This window comes from Cyprinus carpio, chromosome A5 (genome assembly GCF_018340385.1).
Source record: "Cyprinus carpio isolate SPL01 chromosome A5, ASM1834038v1, whole genome shotgun sequence".
Classification (NCBI taxonomy): Eukaryota; Metazoa; Chordata; class Actinopteri; order Cypriniformes; family Cyprinidae; genus Cyprinus; species Cyprinus carpio.
In genome coordinates, this window is record NC_056576.1 from 9,072,162 (window position 1) to 9,088,227 (window position 16,066).

The 16,066-nt window shown below is 35.2% G+C and overlaps 3 protein-coding genes across 3 annotated transcripts; all 3 read left to right on the plus strand.

Annotated features, from left to right (window-relative positions):
* Nucleotides 1–329: 329 nt before the first annotated feature.
* ccl19a.2 (chemokine (C-C motif) ligand 19a, tandem duplicate 2) lies at nt 330–1,717 on the plus strand. The gene is made up of 3 exons (XM_019104237.2): nt 330–478; nt 755–875; nt 1,110–1,717. The coding sequence occupies exons 1-3, from the start codon at nt 418–420 to the stop codon at nt 1,210–1,212; spliced, it is 285 nt and encodes a 94-aa protein (XP_018959782.1). The 5' UTR covers nt 330–417; the 3' UTR covers nt 1,213–1,717.
* A 1,095-nt stretch (nt 1,718–2,812) lies between these two features.
* On the plus strand, nt 2,813–4,874 carry ccl19a.1 (chemokine (C-C motif) ligand 19a, tandem duplicate 1). Its single transcript, XM_019104238.2, has 4 exons — nt 2,813–3,019; nt 3,728–3,851; nt 4,056–4,176; nt 4,580–4,874. The coding sequence occupies exons 1-4, from the start codon at nt 2,944–2,946 to the stop codon at nt 4,616–4,618; spliced, it is 360 nt and encodes a 119-aa protein (XP_018959783.1). The 5' UTR covers nt 2,813–2,943; the 3' UTR covers nt 4,619–4,874.
* A 533-nt stretch (nt 4,875–5,407) lies between these two features.
* Nucleotides 5,408–16,066, plus strand: tctn2 (tectonic family member 2). Its single transcript, XM_042753167.1, is given in 18 exon segments — nt 5,408–5,568; nt 5,850–5,963; nt 6,276–6,349; nt 8,133–8,334; nt 8,738–8,838; nt 10,736–10,935; nt 11,382–11,502; nt 11,598–11,736; nt 12,182–12,262; nt 12,760–12,873; nt 12,974–13,048; nt 13,143–13,232; nt 13,314–13,431; nt 13,527–13,630; nt 14,614–14,761; nt 14,891–15,034; nt 15,166–15,254; nt 15,757–16,066. Coding segments are annotated over 18 exon segments (2,124 nt in total). The 5' UTR covers nt 5,408–5,480; the 3' UTR covers nt 15,879–16,066.

The window sequence follows — 16,066 nt, forward strand, 5'->3', positions numbered from 1 at the left end:
AAACCTGTAATAATCTAGCAGCAGAAATCAGATAAAATCATTTTGAAAATTAAAGTTGTGAGCATCAAACCGTAATGCAACTGTGTTAAGAAAAATCCTAAACATTTCTCAGAGTTCAGCTGGATTCATGTGTGTCCGGTCGTTTATCAGCTGCTAAGTAAATTATTAGGTCATGCACCCCTGCAGACAATTCTACGGGAATAGAGGGGAGAAAAACGGTAAAGAATGTGGGAATGATAAGTGGAAGTGGAAGAGTGTGGGTTTGATAGGTAGGGGTGGAGCGGGTGCGTTTAGTATTTGTGTGTGGGTGAAGTTTTGTTAGTTTTTTTTTTTATAGTTACCTTTTCCTGATACCTGGATATCACACCTGTGCACAATCGTCTGATGATCTAGCGGCGACCAAACACAAAGACAAGAATGCAGACCGCCACCGTTACTCTCCTGGTCATTACCGCAGTCCTCTGGAGCAACACTGAAGGTAAGAAACATTAATACACCTTGTTTCATGGAACACATCTTGGAGAATTTCACAATTACGAATTCTGTCTGAAGGAAAGTACCATTCTTGGCTTTTTCTGTGCTGCTGGCATGCTTGTCTTAGGGAATTTAGTTCTAGTAACTGTGGGAGCAAGTTCTCGTAAGTCCAGAAGTGCTCAGAAACAGGCCAAGTTTTGTTCTTGCATGGGGTCAAATGTATATAGAGTGGAGGGGTTTCCCGTGTAAAGCGTTGCTAATGCCATCCTTTCGTTCTCAGCTTTTTCAGACACAGCTGTGGACTGCTGTCTAACCACCAAGGACACTCGTATTCCAATACAGATTGTTGCATCCTACTTTCACCAAACCACAGAGAGTGGTTGTGCCATTCCAGCTACTGTGTAAGTTCCAGTTCAGGTTCTTTATTGGCATTGATGCATCCATGGAGCTACAAAAGGTTCTTTATATTAGTAAATGCTCTACCAAAAAAGGGTCCTTTTAAGAACTGTCCACTAAAAGATTCTACCAAAAACGGTTCTTTATGACAACCGCCTTTTATTTTTAAGAGTTTTTGACTTAATTGATTCTAAACTAGGTTTATATTAATGCATTTTTCCTTCTTTCTGTTGCCATAGATTTATCACAAAAAAGGACAAGAAACTGTGTGCTCCACCAGAGAAAAATGGCTGGATTACCAAGATCATCACACACTTAGACAAGAAGAAAACATCTCAGTAGGAACACAGAAAAAAAAAATGCCCCTCTTCAAATTCTTTGTTCTGCTCTCGTTAGTTCTGTGACATCTCACAGACATCTTCAAAGCTAAATCAGACATTTAGCAGAAGTTGTGCGGTTTTTCTTCCTTTAAACCATTTTCTAGTGCCTGATAACAAAAAAACTATTCTGGTTTCACTTTCCTGCTTCACAAATAGGAGCTGAGGATGATAACCTTGTAACTGCACTGAGCAGCACTGGACAGACAGGTGCCACAGTGGTTTTTAAACGTTATTTACAAAGTGTTTAGGAATGCATGGTGGTCAGACTTTATAAATGATTAAAAGCAGATATGCTTTTTGTTTTTCACTGCATTGTTTTACTGTAGAAATTATGAGTCTCATACATTTGCATGAATTATCCTGTAAGCGTTGTCTGTATTTTTAGAAGTTCTATTAATGTATGTAGCATACCTTGTGTGACTGGAATTTTTCTGAGAATGACTTTTAAATAAATTCATTTTGTTAAATCTCCTGTGCACTGCAATTATTTCATTTAAAACACCTCACAATTATGGATGCTTACAGCAGTATGCCTTATTCAAAAGTCCTGTTCAAAAATGTATGCTCAGTAAGTTTTTATTATTCTTTAAAGAAGTCTCTTATGCTCACCAAGACTGCATTTATTTGATTAAAAATACAGTAAAAGCTGTAATATTGTAAAAAAAGTTTTTTTTTTTTTTGTTTTTTTTTTTTAAAAGCATTTATTTGGTGAATATATTTTAAAATCATTTATTCATATAGTGTAAAGCTGAATTTTCAGCAGCATTACTCCAGTATTCAGTGTTACATGACATTTTCACATGGCAGGTAATAATGAATCCGGATGTTTATGCACAAGATTGCTGTCAAATCTGATGTTTGTGATGTCAAATGCTTGAGTGATGATCCTTGATAAGCGGCACATAAAAAGAGTGAGCGCCACCTAAAATTGCTGGGACTTTCCTGTCTTATTCAAATGCACGATAGCAGTGCTGCATATGAAGGCATCTTTATACCCCCAATAGTTTCAGATTTGCTCTATATTTCTAAGTGCTACACATTTAAGCATTTAATCAAATAACTCTTATATTAAGCCAGTCTATCAATTAAGACCTCAAACAGAACTTATAAACTTCTGCTTGTAAAATAAATCTAAAATTCCCTGTGTGCTTTCCAATCACACATGCACAAATAATAATTAACTTCGTGACACTAAGTAAACATTAACAGTAGTTATGTAAGATTTTTTTTAACCCAGTGGAATCCCCAGCTTTGTGTTGACAAGGATCAGTATCAAGAAGCCGACCAAATGGTTTATTAGTTTTATTTAAACTGCTTCTTCAGTCACATCAAAATGTTTTGCAGTCTGTGAGAGTTTCTATTTGGGTTTAAGCAGAGAAGAGGAAAAGAGAGCGAGGAACAGATACACAGAATGTGAAGTATTGTGCCATAAAATCGGCCTCCCTCCAAAAAAAAAAAAAAAGTCTTTTGTCCAGGTCATAACCTTTGCTGCTCTGACTTTTCTTTTTTTGCAGGACAGGGGAGGGACTATGTTAAACATCTTTGTAATAATGAAACTTAAGACTGTCCTATAAAGCAGAGGAGCGATGGAGCAGTGAGAGGACAGTGTTAGACAAGAGACAAAGAACCTCCAGCTGCTTCAGCAGGACAGACGAGACACTTGTTCACCATCTCATCTTCTGTAGCGGTTACCATGGCTTCAGCCCTCGTATCTGTGCTGAGTGTGAGTCTCTGTGCATTGGCACTCATTCTCTACAGCACTCCGGCGGGTAAGTCATCTGTTTTATGTGCTTCATGAGTGTATGGTGTATATGAAACTCCGGCGGGTAAGTCATCTGTTTTATTTCTTCTTATCCCTTATATATGATAGCAGATGTGTAACATCTAAACAATTATATCATATTATTAAAAATTATATTATCCTTTATATATGATAGCAGATGTAAATTTAATTTATATATATATTATATAATTATATATATATATATATATATATATATATATATATATATATATATATATATATATATACTATTAATCTTTTAAGCAAATTAATATAATTTATTATAATAACTAATAATATAACACTTTTTTAATAATCAATTTGAAAAAGACTTGAGATATCCTATATATATAATATTCAAAATATTAATTACATTTTGTTTAAATGCCTTTAAAAAAAGAGCAAAAAAGAAATATATAAATAAATAATTAATAAGCATATCTTAAACCACTGTAAACAGTTTGCCTGCTATGACAATGAGCTTTTTATTTTTAGTTAGTTATTACTCCCACTAGATTCCAGCTGTGCATCGCACATAAGTTTCGCTTTACTGCAAACTATATATTTGTGTCAAGACACTTTCTTTTTTCCTACAGATGTTTTTAGACTATTCTAGAAGCAGAACTGTATTTCCATCTCTTGTCCCTTATCGTTTCTTATTTTTTTATTTCTCTTTTGTCTCAATCTCTCTCAGAGGCTCAGGCAGACTTGGCAATGGACTGTTGCCTGACAGTTAGCCACAAAGCCATCCCTAAACAAGTCCTCCTTACTCACCGGAAGCAGTTCAGAGTTGACGGCTGCCCCCGAGATGCTGTTGTGTAAGTATATTCTTCAAACGAAACTTTTGGACTGGCTCATGTGTGGGAGCCTGGGAGTGAATTAAACTATTAACGATCACATTTTCAAACAAAGCAGATGTGAAAGAGCCTATTCAGTGGGGAATTCCATTGCGCTCAACAGAACAATGCTTGAACTGTCTACTGTTCTAGACAAACAATGTGCAAAAATCAACTCCCTTTCAGATTCAGAACAAGGAAAGGTTTGAATCTGTGTGCCCCACCTGCAGAGGAAGAGGCCTGGGTTAAAGAGACGATCAAGTTTCTGGACACTAGGCTCAAGAAGTGCAAAGAAACCAAATTTCAAGTATGTAATTCACCGCAGATTCCTCACGTTTTGTTTCCTCAGTCATCTTCTGTAGTATCTGATGCCATAAAGCTGGTTGCACAACAGCTCGTCATTGCACAAGCCCTGCAGCAGGTCACTTTCTCCTTTCTTGTTTTCATCTGACTCATGACATTGTTTATATGTAGTAGATCACGATTTGATGTTATAATCATACTCATACAAAATCACAAACTATTCAGTTGTGAAACCACAAGCCAAAACATCCTCCTGTGGCACAGCTTTAAGCCGACCACCAATAATGAGGACATTATACATGTGCAGCAAACCAATATTTACAATTAAATTCAAGTCAAGTAAAAGTGTAACATCTCTTTATGACCAAGCTGTAACTAATGGTTTTCTCTGTGTTCTTTTATTTCAGGAGAAACGCTGTCACGGCCTGAAGAATTTTTCTTTTTGAGTGAACACATACACATTTATACTTTTAATGGCAGCTGATGTAGTCATTGTGGCATAGCTCACTTCAGTTTCTGTAACACATTTAGGTTCTTTCTCTTTCAGCATTTTCAACCTGAACTATCAAAACACTCCAGGTTGTCTGATCTTCCCTGTAGCTGCTGTTGTGTGAACATATTACTCAATTTTTTTTTACTGTTTTGATAATCATCTTGTTGTGTTTTTAAAGCGAATAAATTGGTTGACAAAAAATATTGGTGGGATTGTGTTTTTCATATTACGTCCTGACTTCAAAGACATGATAAATGCATAAACACATGGCAAACTGCATATTTAAAAAAGCTCTCACACACATACACACATAAACACACTTTCATCTATCTAAATAGGGAATTGTAATACTATTACTAACACTGTAATACTAAATAATATTACCCTAAAATACAACTTTGACTATTTAAAGCTGAATAAAAGTGTTGTTTACATAGACTCTTTATGAATCCCTTTTTATTTTTATACACAATTTTGCACCCAAATGAACATCTAGGTCAGAAACACACAGATGTGTGTAAAAGGGAACTTTTTATTGGGTCTTTAAAGTGAATTCCAATGATTGCAGACTAATCCTAACCCTAAAATACAGCTTTTGGAAGTCAATAAAGACGTTATTTAGTGTCTGTACTCTGCATTTAGATTTGAGCTGCTTCTTTAGGGATTCTGTCTGATTTCATTTCCTCAAATCCACAGCTGCGAGGTCATTCGAGCACACGCACCAGCGCTAAACGCCACTGAGCGGCGCTAATGAGCCGATCTATTCTGTGTAGCGTCAACACGAAGAAGCGCTTTCACTAAACCAACGCCACATTATGGCACAATTATTATCCTCTCGCGTCGTATTTCATTTTCTGTGTATAATTATTATGCTCTTAAACGACGGAACTATCTGTAATGTTGGTAAGTGAGCTGTGAGCGAGTTAAATATCAGTAAAGACAGTCAGTGTGAAATCCCAAAACAAAGTCAGCTACGTTAGCTGGATAACTGCTAGCAAACATCTCGTTGCCATGGAGCTTGAATGTAACGTTACACTTAATACGTGTTAATTAATGATGTATTAATTAATAACTTAATGAGTATTTAAATAAGCCATTGTGTTCCAAACGCAACCGTACAAATGCACATACACAAATGCATATCTGTAGTCAGTATTGAATTTATGAATGTATGATTATTTCAGTGTTTCAGCCTGCGTTTATTCTGGCATCTGGTCCGAGATTATCATCCTTTCTGGTTGGAAACTTGTCTGGCATTTCCTTCAGCCTCAGTTCTGTTTCATCCTCGATCGCAACAGGTAGACAATTTTTCAAAGCATGTCGATGTTATAATAACTGCTATGAATCTAGTGCTTGGCCATCATAGTTGTGTTTAAATATCCAGAAAAGCTGTTATGATGTTCTGTTGTTTTTGCATAATTCACATTCACATGTCTTTTTTTTTTTCATCAATCCAAAGTGTTCAGATTCAGAACATTTGGTCTGGCTTTACTTTAGGTTTTATGTGCTATGTATGTTTATTCATTTAGCAGACACCTTTAGTAACTGTATAAAAATGTAAACCGTAGTGCTTGAACTTTAATGAATGTTTTCATTGTGAACTACTCCAGGGAGCATCCCGTCATCATCCTGTAGGCCGATTTCTCAGACACAGTGGAATCTTTCAAATGAATTAGTTGGGAAGGTGAGTTGATCCCCACCACATCAATGTTAGGTTTCTGTAGTACTGAGGGGCAAAAATTAAGTCTTCCCAGTTAGAATCGGCAACATGGGAAGAATTTACAGCAGTAAACAAGCATCAACACAGCAAGCAATTAGCTTGTAAAATCCCCGTTGAAATATCAGGAAAATGAAATCTGTGTTATTAACCTTTATTCCAGACAACCTGTGATTAAACAGGGTGTGAAGATCACCTACGCATCATGTTGTTTTGTGCATGACTGAAATTCCCCCACTGTTTTCCTGTTTAGCCCTGTCAGGAAAATAGTTTGTACTGAGATTTATATGAGCTGCAGAACTTGCCCAGGGCCTGTTTAGTGGTCTTTTAGGGGATAACTTAGTAAATGAGAAATTAGTTTCCTTTCTATTTCACCTCGGCACAGGTGTTTGCAATATTTCTACACAAGTTTGAATAGCAGCAGCTTTAGAGTTTAATAGAGTATTCAGACAGACAGGAATCAGTTCCACAGGTCCTTTTTCTGGTGATTTCCACTGACGTGATATGTCACTTTCTTGTTAATTGCTGCAGTAAAAAAGCATCTTCCAAGAATAAATGTGACTGTTCCAACATTTGAAGTCAGTGAGGTCAAAGTTGCATTAAGTTAAAAGGGATGGTAAAGAGATTTATAATGTTATAAACAGTTTCTATTGCAAATAAATGCTGTTCTTTTGAATTTTCCAATGATCAGTGAATCCTGAAGATAAACGTTGCACATTTTCTACAAAAATATTACGCCGCACAACAATTTTTTTTTTTAACATTGATGATAATAAGAAATGTTTCTTGTGCAGCAAATCACTGAATCAAAGACTGACGTAATGAGGGACGCTGAAAATTCAGCTTTGATCACAGAAATAAATTCAAAGAAAAGAAAATGATATTAAATTGTAATAATATTTCACAATATTACTGTTTTTACTCTATTGTTGATCAAATAAATGCTGTTTTGGTCATGCAAGATATTTAATGAGATGGCTTTATTATAACATCCACAAGATAGGGTAATACAATTATTCATAATACTTTTCCTTTTAAGTGACCCTTTAAATTATAATAATATTTGCTTCAGCTCATAGCATGGAATGGATCTGATTTTTACAAAAGTTCTTATAAAATCTAGATGTCGTCATAATTCATCCGGTTGACTTCTTCAGTAAACGTGATGGGATTATCCCTGACATTCAAGTTTGACAAACTGCAGTGACATACCACTTACAAAATTGTCGTAGGTGTTTTGAATCGTGATTATTTAGGGAATCACCTCGAGCAGAATCCTGAAGGAGTGGCTTAACTCTACATTTTTACCGTTTGGTTTCCTTAATGTATAGATCAATGCTTTTCTCATCACACTAAATGACATACATTATTGTTGAAACATCTGCCTGAGGCTGTGCCTGAGAACACACCTAAACCAAAAAGTCTTAGAAATCATTCTAATAGGCTGATTTGCTGTTCAAGAAACATTTCTGATTATTATCAATGCTGAAAACAGTAGTATTGCTTAATATTTCTGTTATAATATTTTTACAATTATTCTTAATTTATTTCAGGATTCCTTGATTAATAGAAAGTTCAAAAGGTTTTATAATATTATAAGTGTCTTTACTGTCACTGTTGTTCAATTTAATGCATCTTTTCTGAAAAAAAGAATGTCTTTATTTTTAAAAATAAGATATACACCTTCCATACTGGAGTGTTGCACTACTGAATACCATTGTATTCTCTCTTTTGATTATCAATATATCAGAATGCCATGCTGGTGCGACTGAGTCTCAACCGCAGTCTGCAGCTGTGTGAGAATGAAACATCTGTCCCTGACTGCTGCCTGGAGCCACTGTGTCTCCGGGAGACTCTCCTCGTGTCTGCATGTGTGGATGAAACTCTCAAAGCCTCAGTCATCACACAGACCCAGATTTATGCCCAGATCGTCCCCAACAAACCCCCGTCGGGTTAGTCTGTTTTCATGTAACTGAATATGAAGTGCTGCACCACATCTACTGGTTTATACTGCTGTGGTACTACCATTGTTGTTGAAATATTTACATTATTTTTGGAGTACCATGAAATACACCTTTGAGTTCCTGTCACTCAAACATTCACATCTGCATTCATTTAGCAGAAGTAAACTTACAAATGAGGAACACTACGAGCCGTAGAGCATTGCTTTAGTAACAGCAAGGTCATGGGTTCAGTTTCTAGGTCATGTATTTTCCTTGAATGCAGTGTAATTCACTTCGATACTGTCATTTATACCATGATGCCACTATACTATTTCATAGAGTAGTCTTTATACTTTAATGCTCTTATATGATATATAATGATGTCTTTTGTGTGTGTTTTATTTATTTGCAGAAAATAAAACCGTCATTCCCAACCAAGTGTTTGAGCCTCTCGGGCGCTGCCCGTGTGATGTTTCCCCAGCCGAGTGTGACATACGCTGCTGTTGTGACCAGGTAATAATTAAAACATAGACAGCTGAATATCTGTTTCTTATATATCAGTCTTTTTCATTGGCATTCTGCTGTTTACTCTTTGCTAAGGCCCACGTTAATGATCAGTCCTGTATAAATGTTGCATACGAACAAAATGGACATAGAAATGTTATAAATCTTGGATTTATAAAAATAAAAAAATAAAAAAAACTTTGCATAAATACTGCATGTGTGCACCGTGCAGATGCTTTTGACTGTGCATACGCACACTTTTTCCTGGAGAGAGAAAATTTTTACCTCTGTTCTCATTTTGATACACACATTTACTCTCATTAATGGAGATAACCAAAAGTCAGTACGCAGAAGTTAAACCAAAATTCTATGAATTTAGACACATTTATAGTGGATGTGCTTGATCACTTTTCCTGTGGCTATGTTCTAATGACAGCAAGGAGTGTAATAGGTGCACAATAATACATCTTTAAACTAAACTGCAGATCTCATGTTATGAAAAAATATAACTATTTAGCGAGAACAATGATCAATAATGTGCACTTATGGTGCGTGGACACTGCTGGATTCGCTGGTTGAACGGTCCATTGTCCGGTTTGAATATGTCCAATGAAAATAGCTTACTGTTCAACTGCAGCTGCACGGAGGTTGATGTCTTGTGTAGGCATCTCCACAACGTTATGAAAAATACCACTGTATTTGAAGAATACAACTTAAGGAAAATGGTAAGATTTACATATTTCCTTTTTAAAATGTCAGTGACGCGCTGAGTCAGACAATTGTATTTACACTAGCCTATTGGTTTTCACTAAAAATAGCTAAAAGATGTTCAACTTCAGCAAAATCAGCAAAACTGCATAAATTTAATTTGATTTGAATTGTTTAAAACAACTGAAATACTAACTAAAACACTGAAATACTAACTAAAACAACTGAAATACTATTTGGCCAGTGTAAAACAATGTATTATTAAAGATGTATTATTGTGCACAATTGTTTATACACTTATTTATCTGCAAAGGGTTTTTATTTTTTTTATTTTTTTGACTGTGTGTTGTTGTCTTTTGTGTACTGGAAGCTTATGTCACTAAAACAAATTCCTTGTATGTGCAAGCATACTTGGCAATAAAGCTCTTTCTGATTCTGATTCTGATTTTAAACGGTTTTGTTTTTATGGATATTTTGATATATTTATTCTGAAACATAACAAGGACATTGGATAATTTTTAGCAATAAAAAATAGGCTAATGTATGGCACAAATGGCATATATAGTCTGCATCTCATATTTACTTAATATCTTTTATCTTTGACGGTGTTAAACATGGTGTCACATGGATGGGAATATGCATGTAAATGATATGGAGATGAGGTTATGCATCGTAAAACTAGGCATTGTAAACTCAATATATGGTGTTTTCGGGGAGGAGAAGGGGTGGAGATGCATGTATGCACAATCGTCCACTGACTTCGATTTATAAAGGGATTTTTGAGCTGGTTATGGCTTTTGTGTGTACCAACACTTTTAGGATGAAATCTACGGAGAGTTTTATAAATAAAGCCCCTGGTTTAACAACTTTTACTGCATAGTTTAATAATCTTATAAAAACAAAATCTATTTTGTTTGCACATTTTACTAAAAAACCATGCTGTTCATGGAAATCTATGGTTCATTTCAATGGGATGTTTCATTACATCTACATTTAATCATTTAGCTGACGCGTTTATCCAAAGTGACTTACAAATGAGGAGAACAATAGAAGCAATCAGATAAACGGGAGAGCAACAGTGACAAATCTCAGTTACACAAATATTTCATAAAGCTGACCTGAGCGGGAAATATTAACATAGGGGAATCAGGAAGGTTTTCTATGAGTGGTTGTTTTTTTTTTTTTTTTTTTTTTTCAGGACTGTACTCAAGAAGTTCTGGGGTTGTTTGCGACTCATTGTCTTCCTGGACCTTTCGGGGGAAGTGTCAGTCCTGTTCCAGAGTATCAGTGCTCAGCTCAGTCCTCTGAAAATGACCCTGATTGGTTCCCCTTCCTCTGTGTCACCTCTCCTTCGGACAACAACCCCTTTCTGGGACTTTTCTACAATGGTGGGACAGTGTAAGAAGAGGAAGTTTTGTTTGTCTAAATTCATGTGTTATTACACTTACTGAAAAATGTACAAAAGTTTTGGGTCGGTAAGAAAGAAGTTTTTTCTGCTCACCAAGGCTTTATTTTTAAATCAAAATACATTGGTATTGTGAAATATTATTATTATTATTTGAAATAATGCTTTTCTGTTTTATATTTAAAAATGTAATTCATTCCTGTGAGGGCAAAGCTGAATTTAAAGCATATATTACTCCAGTCTTCAGTGTCACATGATTCCTCAGAAACCATTGCTGGTTTAGTACTCAACAAACATTTCTTGTGATTCATCAGGATTCTCTGATTAACAGGATGTATATAATGCATATAATTTGCTCTGTTGCTAAATAAAAGTTCTAATTTTTTTTAAAAACCATTACTGATACCAAAATGATTTTCATTTGCATGTGTTTTTACAGCTCTCCAAAGCCTAGTCCATCATTCCAAGCCCTGCAGATGACAGCTCCTGTACCTCCCATTAACTACCGCCAGGGGGATCCAATATTCAGCAAGGATGACCAATACTTCACCATCCAACAGGTTAGATGCAGCTAGATTGATTGTGCATTTATAGTTTTTTTTTAGTTTTATATTTGTTTGATGTTTTGTGAATGTTAATCCCCAATATGAATAGTAATCCCATTTTGGGTCAGTGTGCGGAAAATGCTCCAGTGGCATTTTTGGAAAACTTTGAGTCTCAGTGCGTGAGTATGCTGCAGTCCTGTCCACCACCTTCTGATGACCTGAAAGTGGATATTAAAGATGGATGGGGAGGTAGAAATTCAGTATGACAGTTTTCTTTCTTTTGCTTCCTTTTATTATCACAACCAGACACAAGAACATCAACTACATATTATAATATGATACATTATGCCATCAATACCAACTGTTCTTATCGGTCCTGTAACAACTCAAGGTTTAAATGTATTTACAAAGATATTGCAAAAAGATGCATGGAATTAATGAACCTACATAATCAAAAAAGTTTCCATATATGATAAAACATTCTGAAGAGAAAACAAATCTAATATCACATCACAACAGTGTTTTAAAATGCAACATTACACATTTATGGGATAGTGTGGTTATAGTCTACCCTCAATAATATGCTATAGATAAGTTAATATAGTTTAAGACTATTAAACGTATTATTTTTTTTTCTGTGCATGCATGCAAATATGCATATATGTGACTGTTCATATGTTTGCATACGTTCCAGGTATCGTCACAGTCAGTGTTGTGGATGAAATTGCTGATGACCTCAGATTATTTCTGGCAAATTCTCGTGAGAATATGTCTGGTCAGTTGCATGAATATTTCCAGCAGTCATTTATTTAAAATCACATCTAAATATTTTCATTATATTACATTTAAATATATTTTGATTATTAACAGTACAAAATATCAATTTTTTTTTTACTGGAGTAAAAAAATTTGTGGAATACGTTTTATAAAAAAAATATCATGGATCATGTGTCACTGAAGACTGGAGTAATGATGCTGAAAATTCAGCCTTGCATCACATTGTAAATTACACTTTAAATGAAGTTAAATAGAAAACAATTATTTTAAATAATAATATTTTACAGTATTTTTGTGTTTACTCTATTTGATGAAATAAATGCAGTCTTGGTGATCTTTAAAAGATCCCAAACCTTTTAATAGTAGTGTACATAGCAAATAATAATACAGAAAGTATTACTATCATTTCTCTTTTAGTACCATTGTTGTTAAGACTGACATTACGTGTAAAGTTGGAAAATTTTTAATGTGTAATTATTATTATTATTTTTTAAGTGCCACAACAGTGTGGTAATGTTGTTGTGGCCTTGCGTTACACTCTTTACTGGAGAGAGAACGGCCTTTCTGCCATTAATGTGACACGGACCACTGCAAACATCACTGTACCTGGTGAGTCTCACAATATGCCACACCTCTTCACTGCACTGCAGTGAGTTTTCTTATGCACTCCCTATCATTTTTCTCTCTTTCTCTTTTGCCTCCCGTCTAGTATCTTTGACCAGAAGATACTCTGCAGTGTTTGTGAATGGAAATGAAACATCTCAGTCGAATTCTGGCAATCCAGGTTAAAGGAACTCCCACGATTCATCAGTTTGAGATGCTCAGGAACATTACATTGGGTCAGAAATTACACTTTTTTTCCCCTAATGTTTGTACAGGTTACCAGGTGAAGAGGCCAGTGATTGGTGGTATTTTGGTCTCTGATACAGAAGATATACAGAGGGCCCTGATCAATCTCTGGCAACCAGGTAGTGCAGCTAATGCATATTCATCAATATAAAACTATTACAAAAAAAACATTAGTTGATCCTGTACTGTGTCCTCCACAGGTGGAGATGGCCTGTGCTCCTCTGCTGAACTGAGACCAGCTCTGTTTGGGATCAACTCCACATCAGGCTGTATGATTCCTGCGAGTTTGCTGGATATGACGCAGTGTAGTCAGTTGAGGTGCGTAACACTGCTGAAGGGTTGTGAGCACAGTACAGTAGGTTCCTGTAGAACAGTTTAATCTGAAAAGGCTTCTTTTGTGTGTGGTTTTACAGAGAAACAGTGCATGGTCTCCTTGCTGGATTAGTGCCTGCTACACTCGTCTCCACAACAGGAAAACCAAACTTTTCCAACCTATCAGACTGGATCAACATTACTAGTGAGCACAATTTCATACAATTATCTGTAATATGTATAATATATCAAACTGTTTTAGAGTCTGGTTATACTTTGTCTTATAAAATGTATAGTTGCAGCTTTAAATTTGGATCAGGCTGAACAATGCCGGTCAAATGTTTGGAATCAGTTTTTAAAAAGCATTTTCGTGCACACCAAATCTGCATTTATTTGATCAAACATATGTAAAGTATTATTGCAATTTAAAATAACTTTTTTTTTTATATTCCATATAATTTGAAGCATAATTTAATCCTGTGATTCAAAGGTGAATTTTTAGTATCATTACTCCAGTCTTCAGTGTCACAATATCCTTCAGAAATAATTCAGCATATGATTTGGTGTTCATTTGTTACAAGTTATTATAGGTGTTCACTGTTCAATTATTATTGTTTTTTTTTTTTTTTTTAATTATTATTATTATCAGTGTAGAAAACTGCTTAGTATTTTTGCAGAAACTGTGATGGATTTTTTTCAGGAGGAACAGAAATTTCAGAAGGAGAACATTTATTTTATTTGTAAATACCTTTACTGTCATTTTGATCAATTTAATGTGTTTTTGCTGTATGAAATGATTCATTTCTTAAAAAAAAAAAAAAAAAGATCTTACCCCAAACTTTTGAATGGTAGTGTTTCATGGTTTCCACAAAAATATTAAGCAACACAATTGTTTTAAACATTGATAATAATAGGAAATGTTTCTAGAATGATTATGATCACACTGAAGACTGGAGTAATGATGCTGAAAATTCAGCTTTGTCATCATAGGAACAAATTAGATTTTAAAATGATATGTTCCAATAGAAAACATTTTGAATCACAATAATATTTTACAGTATTACTGTATTTTTGATCAAAATAAATGCAGCCTTGATGAGCAGAAGAAAGTTCTTTCAAAAACATTAAAAAGCTGACTACTGCTTTTAGTGATTGAATGAAAGCTATTCTTGGTGTCTTATATTTCAGCTTCAGTGCAGAACTCCAGTCAGCCAGCAGAGGGCAGCAATGGAGAGTGTTCAGCTGTTCCCACCCACCTCCGCATCCACGTGTGGAGGGGCATCATGGGAAGTGTGCAGGGTGTGCCTCAGATGTTCATCCAGGCAGTGGAGATCAGGTACAGGACTGCTTCCTGATAGCAAACATGATAGCTTTTCATTCATGTTCATGACGTCTGGATGCATATACTGACTTGTGATACCTTGAGAACGTTCTGTTTTGCATTCATTCTTTTTTCAATTTTCAGTTTCATTGTAACAACATGGAGGGTAGAGTGTGGTATGGGCAGGGTGAACCCATGTTTAAACCCAGAGCTAATGCAAAATTTCCCTGTAAGCTAGTCTGTGACCTTTACTGACAATCCTATTATTACACAACCCCCTAGATCCAGGTGGGTCCTAAACGCACACATATAAGTGAGATTACTGTATAGACACAGTTGCATTTTAATTTCTAAATGTATTTATGTTTACAGTTTCAATTTAACTCTGAAGGTTTATTGGGGTATCTTCTCTGCCGCAGGTTCAGTATTAACTTCACCGAGTTTGACTGTGACAGGAACGATGTGTGTTGGCCCGAGCTGGCCTTCCCTCTCACAAGATACTATACTGGTGAGGGCTTGGGTTTCTTATGGTTACTAATAGAATGAGACAGAATAACCTTAAAAACTCTGTTCTGTTGAAAGAGTCAGCAACACTTAATGTAATATATCATTTTTTGTTTTTTTTTCTATGAGTTGGAGTCTGCGCTGAAGTTGTAGCACATTCTTAAAATAAGTTATCGCACATGTTTTGGTATATTTGGATGGTTGATGTGAAATATGAAGCACTAACAGTAGTCTCCTGCAGTGTGACATGCTAGACCTCGTCTACAACTATTTTAAACATAATTTTTGCAATTCTTGTGTAGGCAGTTGTTATGAGCTCATATTTGGGGACAACAAAATATTTATGCTTTAAAAATGTAATTATTCACACTGCAGAAGTGTTTAGGTGAGCTGCACAGCACCTAATCATACAGTTTCTCTTTCACAAAAAATGTATAAATTTTAACCTAAAACCTTAAAACAGTCTTAAATTATGAATTATGAATTTTATTTTATTTTTTTTGCAGGTGAGCCGTATTCCCAGGCTCTGGCTAAAGGTCTCGTTCTAGTGTTCTTCTTCATTGCTGCATCTGTTTTAGGAACACCTTGGAGACAAATCAGACAGGCATGGAATAGTGCTTCATTATGAAAGAAAGCAAGAGAAAATGATCTATCAAATAGAATTTGATATGCAGTTGTAAATAGGTGTAAAGATATATTATTTATTTTCCTTTTCTAGTTTGTAATTTTTTTTTTTATTATTTATAATGTTTTGAAAACTTTTGTAGGTCACTTTTATTATGTACAAAGAACTTTTGGACTTTTTTTTTATTAAAC

What these genes read in the sequence shown, in the direction of transcription:
- ccl19a.2 (XM_019104237.2), top strand. Translation starts at nt 418, where the DNA reads ATGCAGACCGCCACCGTTACTCTCCTGGTCATTACCGCAGTCCTCTGG. An exon ending in CCTCTGGAGCAACACTGAAG is followed by an intron (nt 479 to 754) that starts GTAAGAAACATT and finishes TTTCGTTCTCAG; the next exon opens with CTTTTTCAGACACAGCTGTG. An exon ending in TGTGCCATTCCAGCTACTGT is followed by an intron (nt 876 to 1,109) that starts GTAAGTTCCAGT and finishes CTGTTGCCATAG; the next exon opens with ATTTATCACAAAAAAGGACA.
- ccl19a.1 (XM_019104238.2), top strand. Translation starts at nt 2,944, where the DNA reads ATGGCTTCAGCCCTCGTATCTGTGCTGAGTGTGAGTCTCTGTGCATTG. An exon ending in TGCCCCCGAGATGCTGTTGT is followed by an intron (nt 3,852 to 4,055) that starts GTAAGTATATTC and finishes ACTCCCTTTCAG; the next exon opens with ATTCAGAACAAGGAAAGGTT. An exon ending in GCAAAGAAACCAAATTTCAA is followed by an intron (nt 4,177 to 4,579) that starts GTATGTAATTCA and finishes CTTTTATTTCAG; the next exon opens with GAGAAACGCTGTCACGGCCT.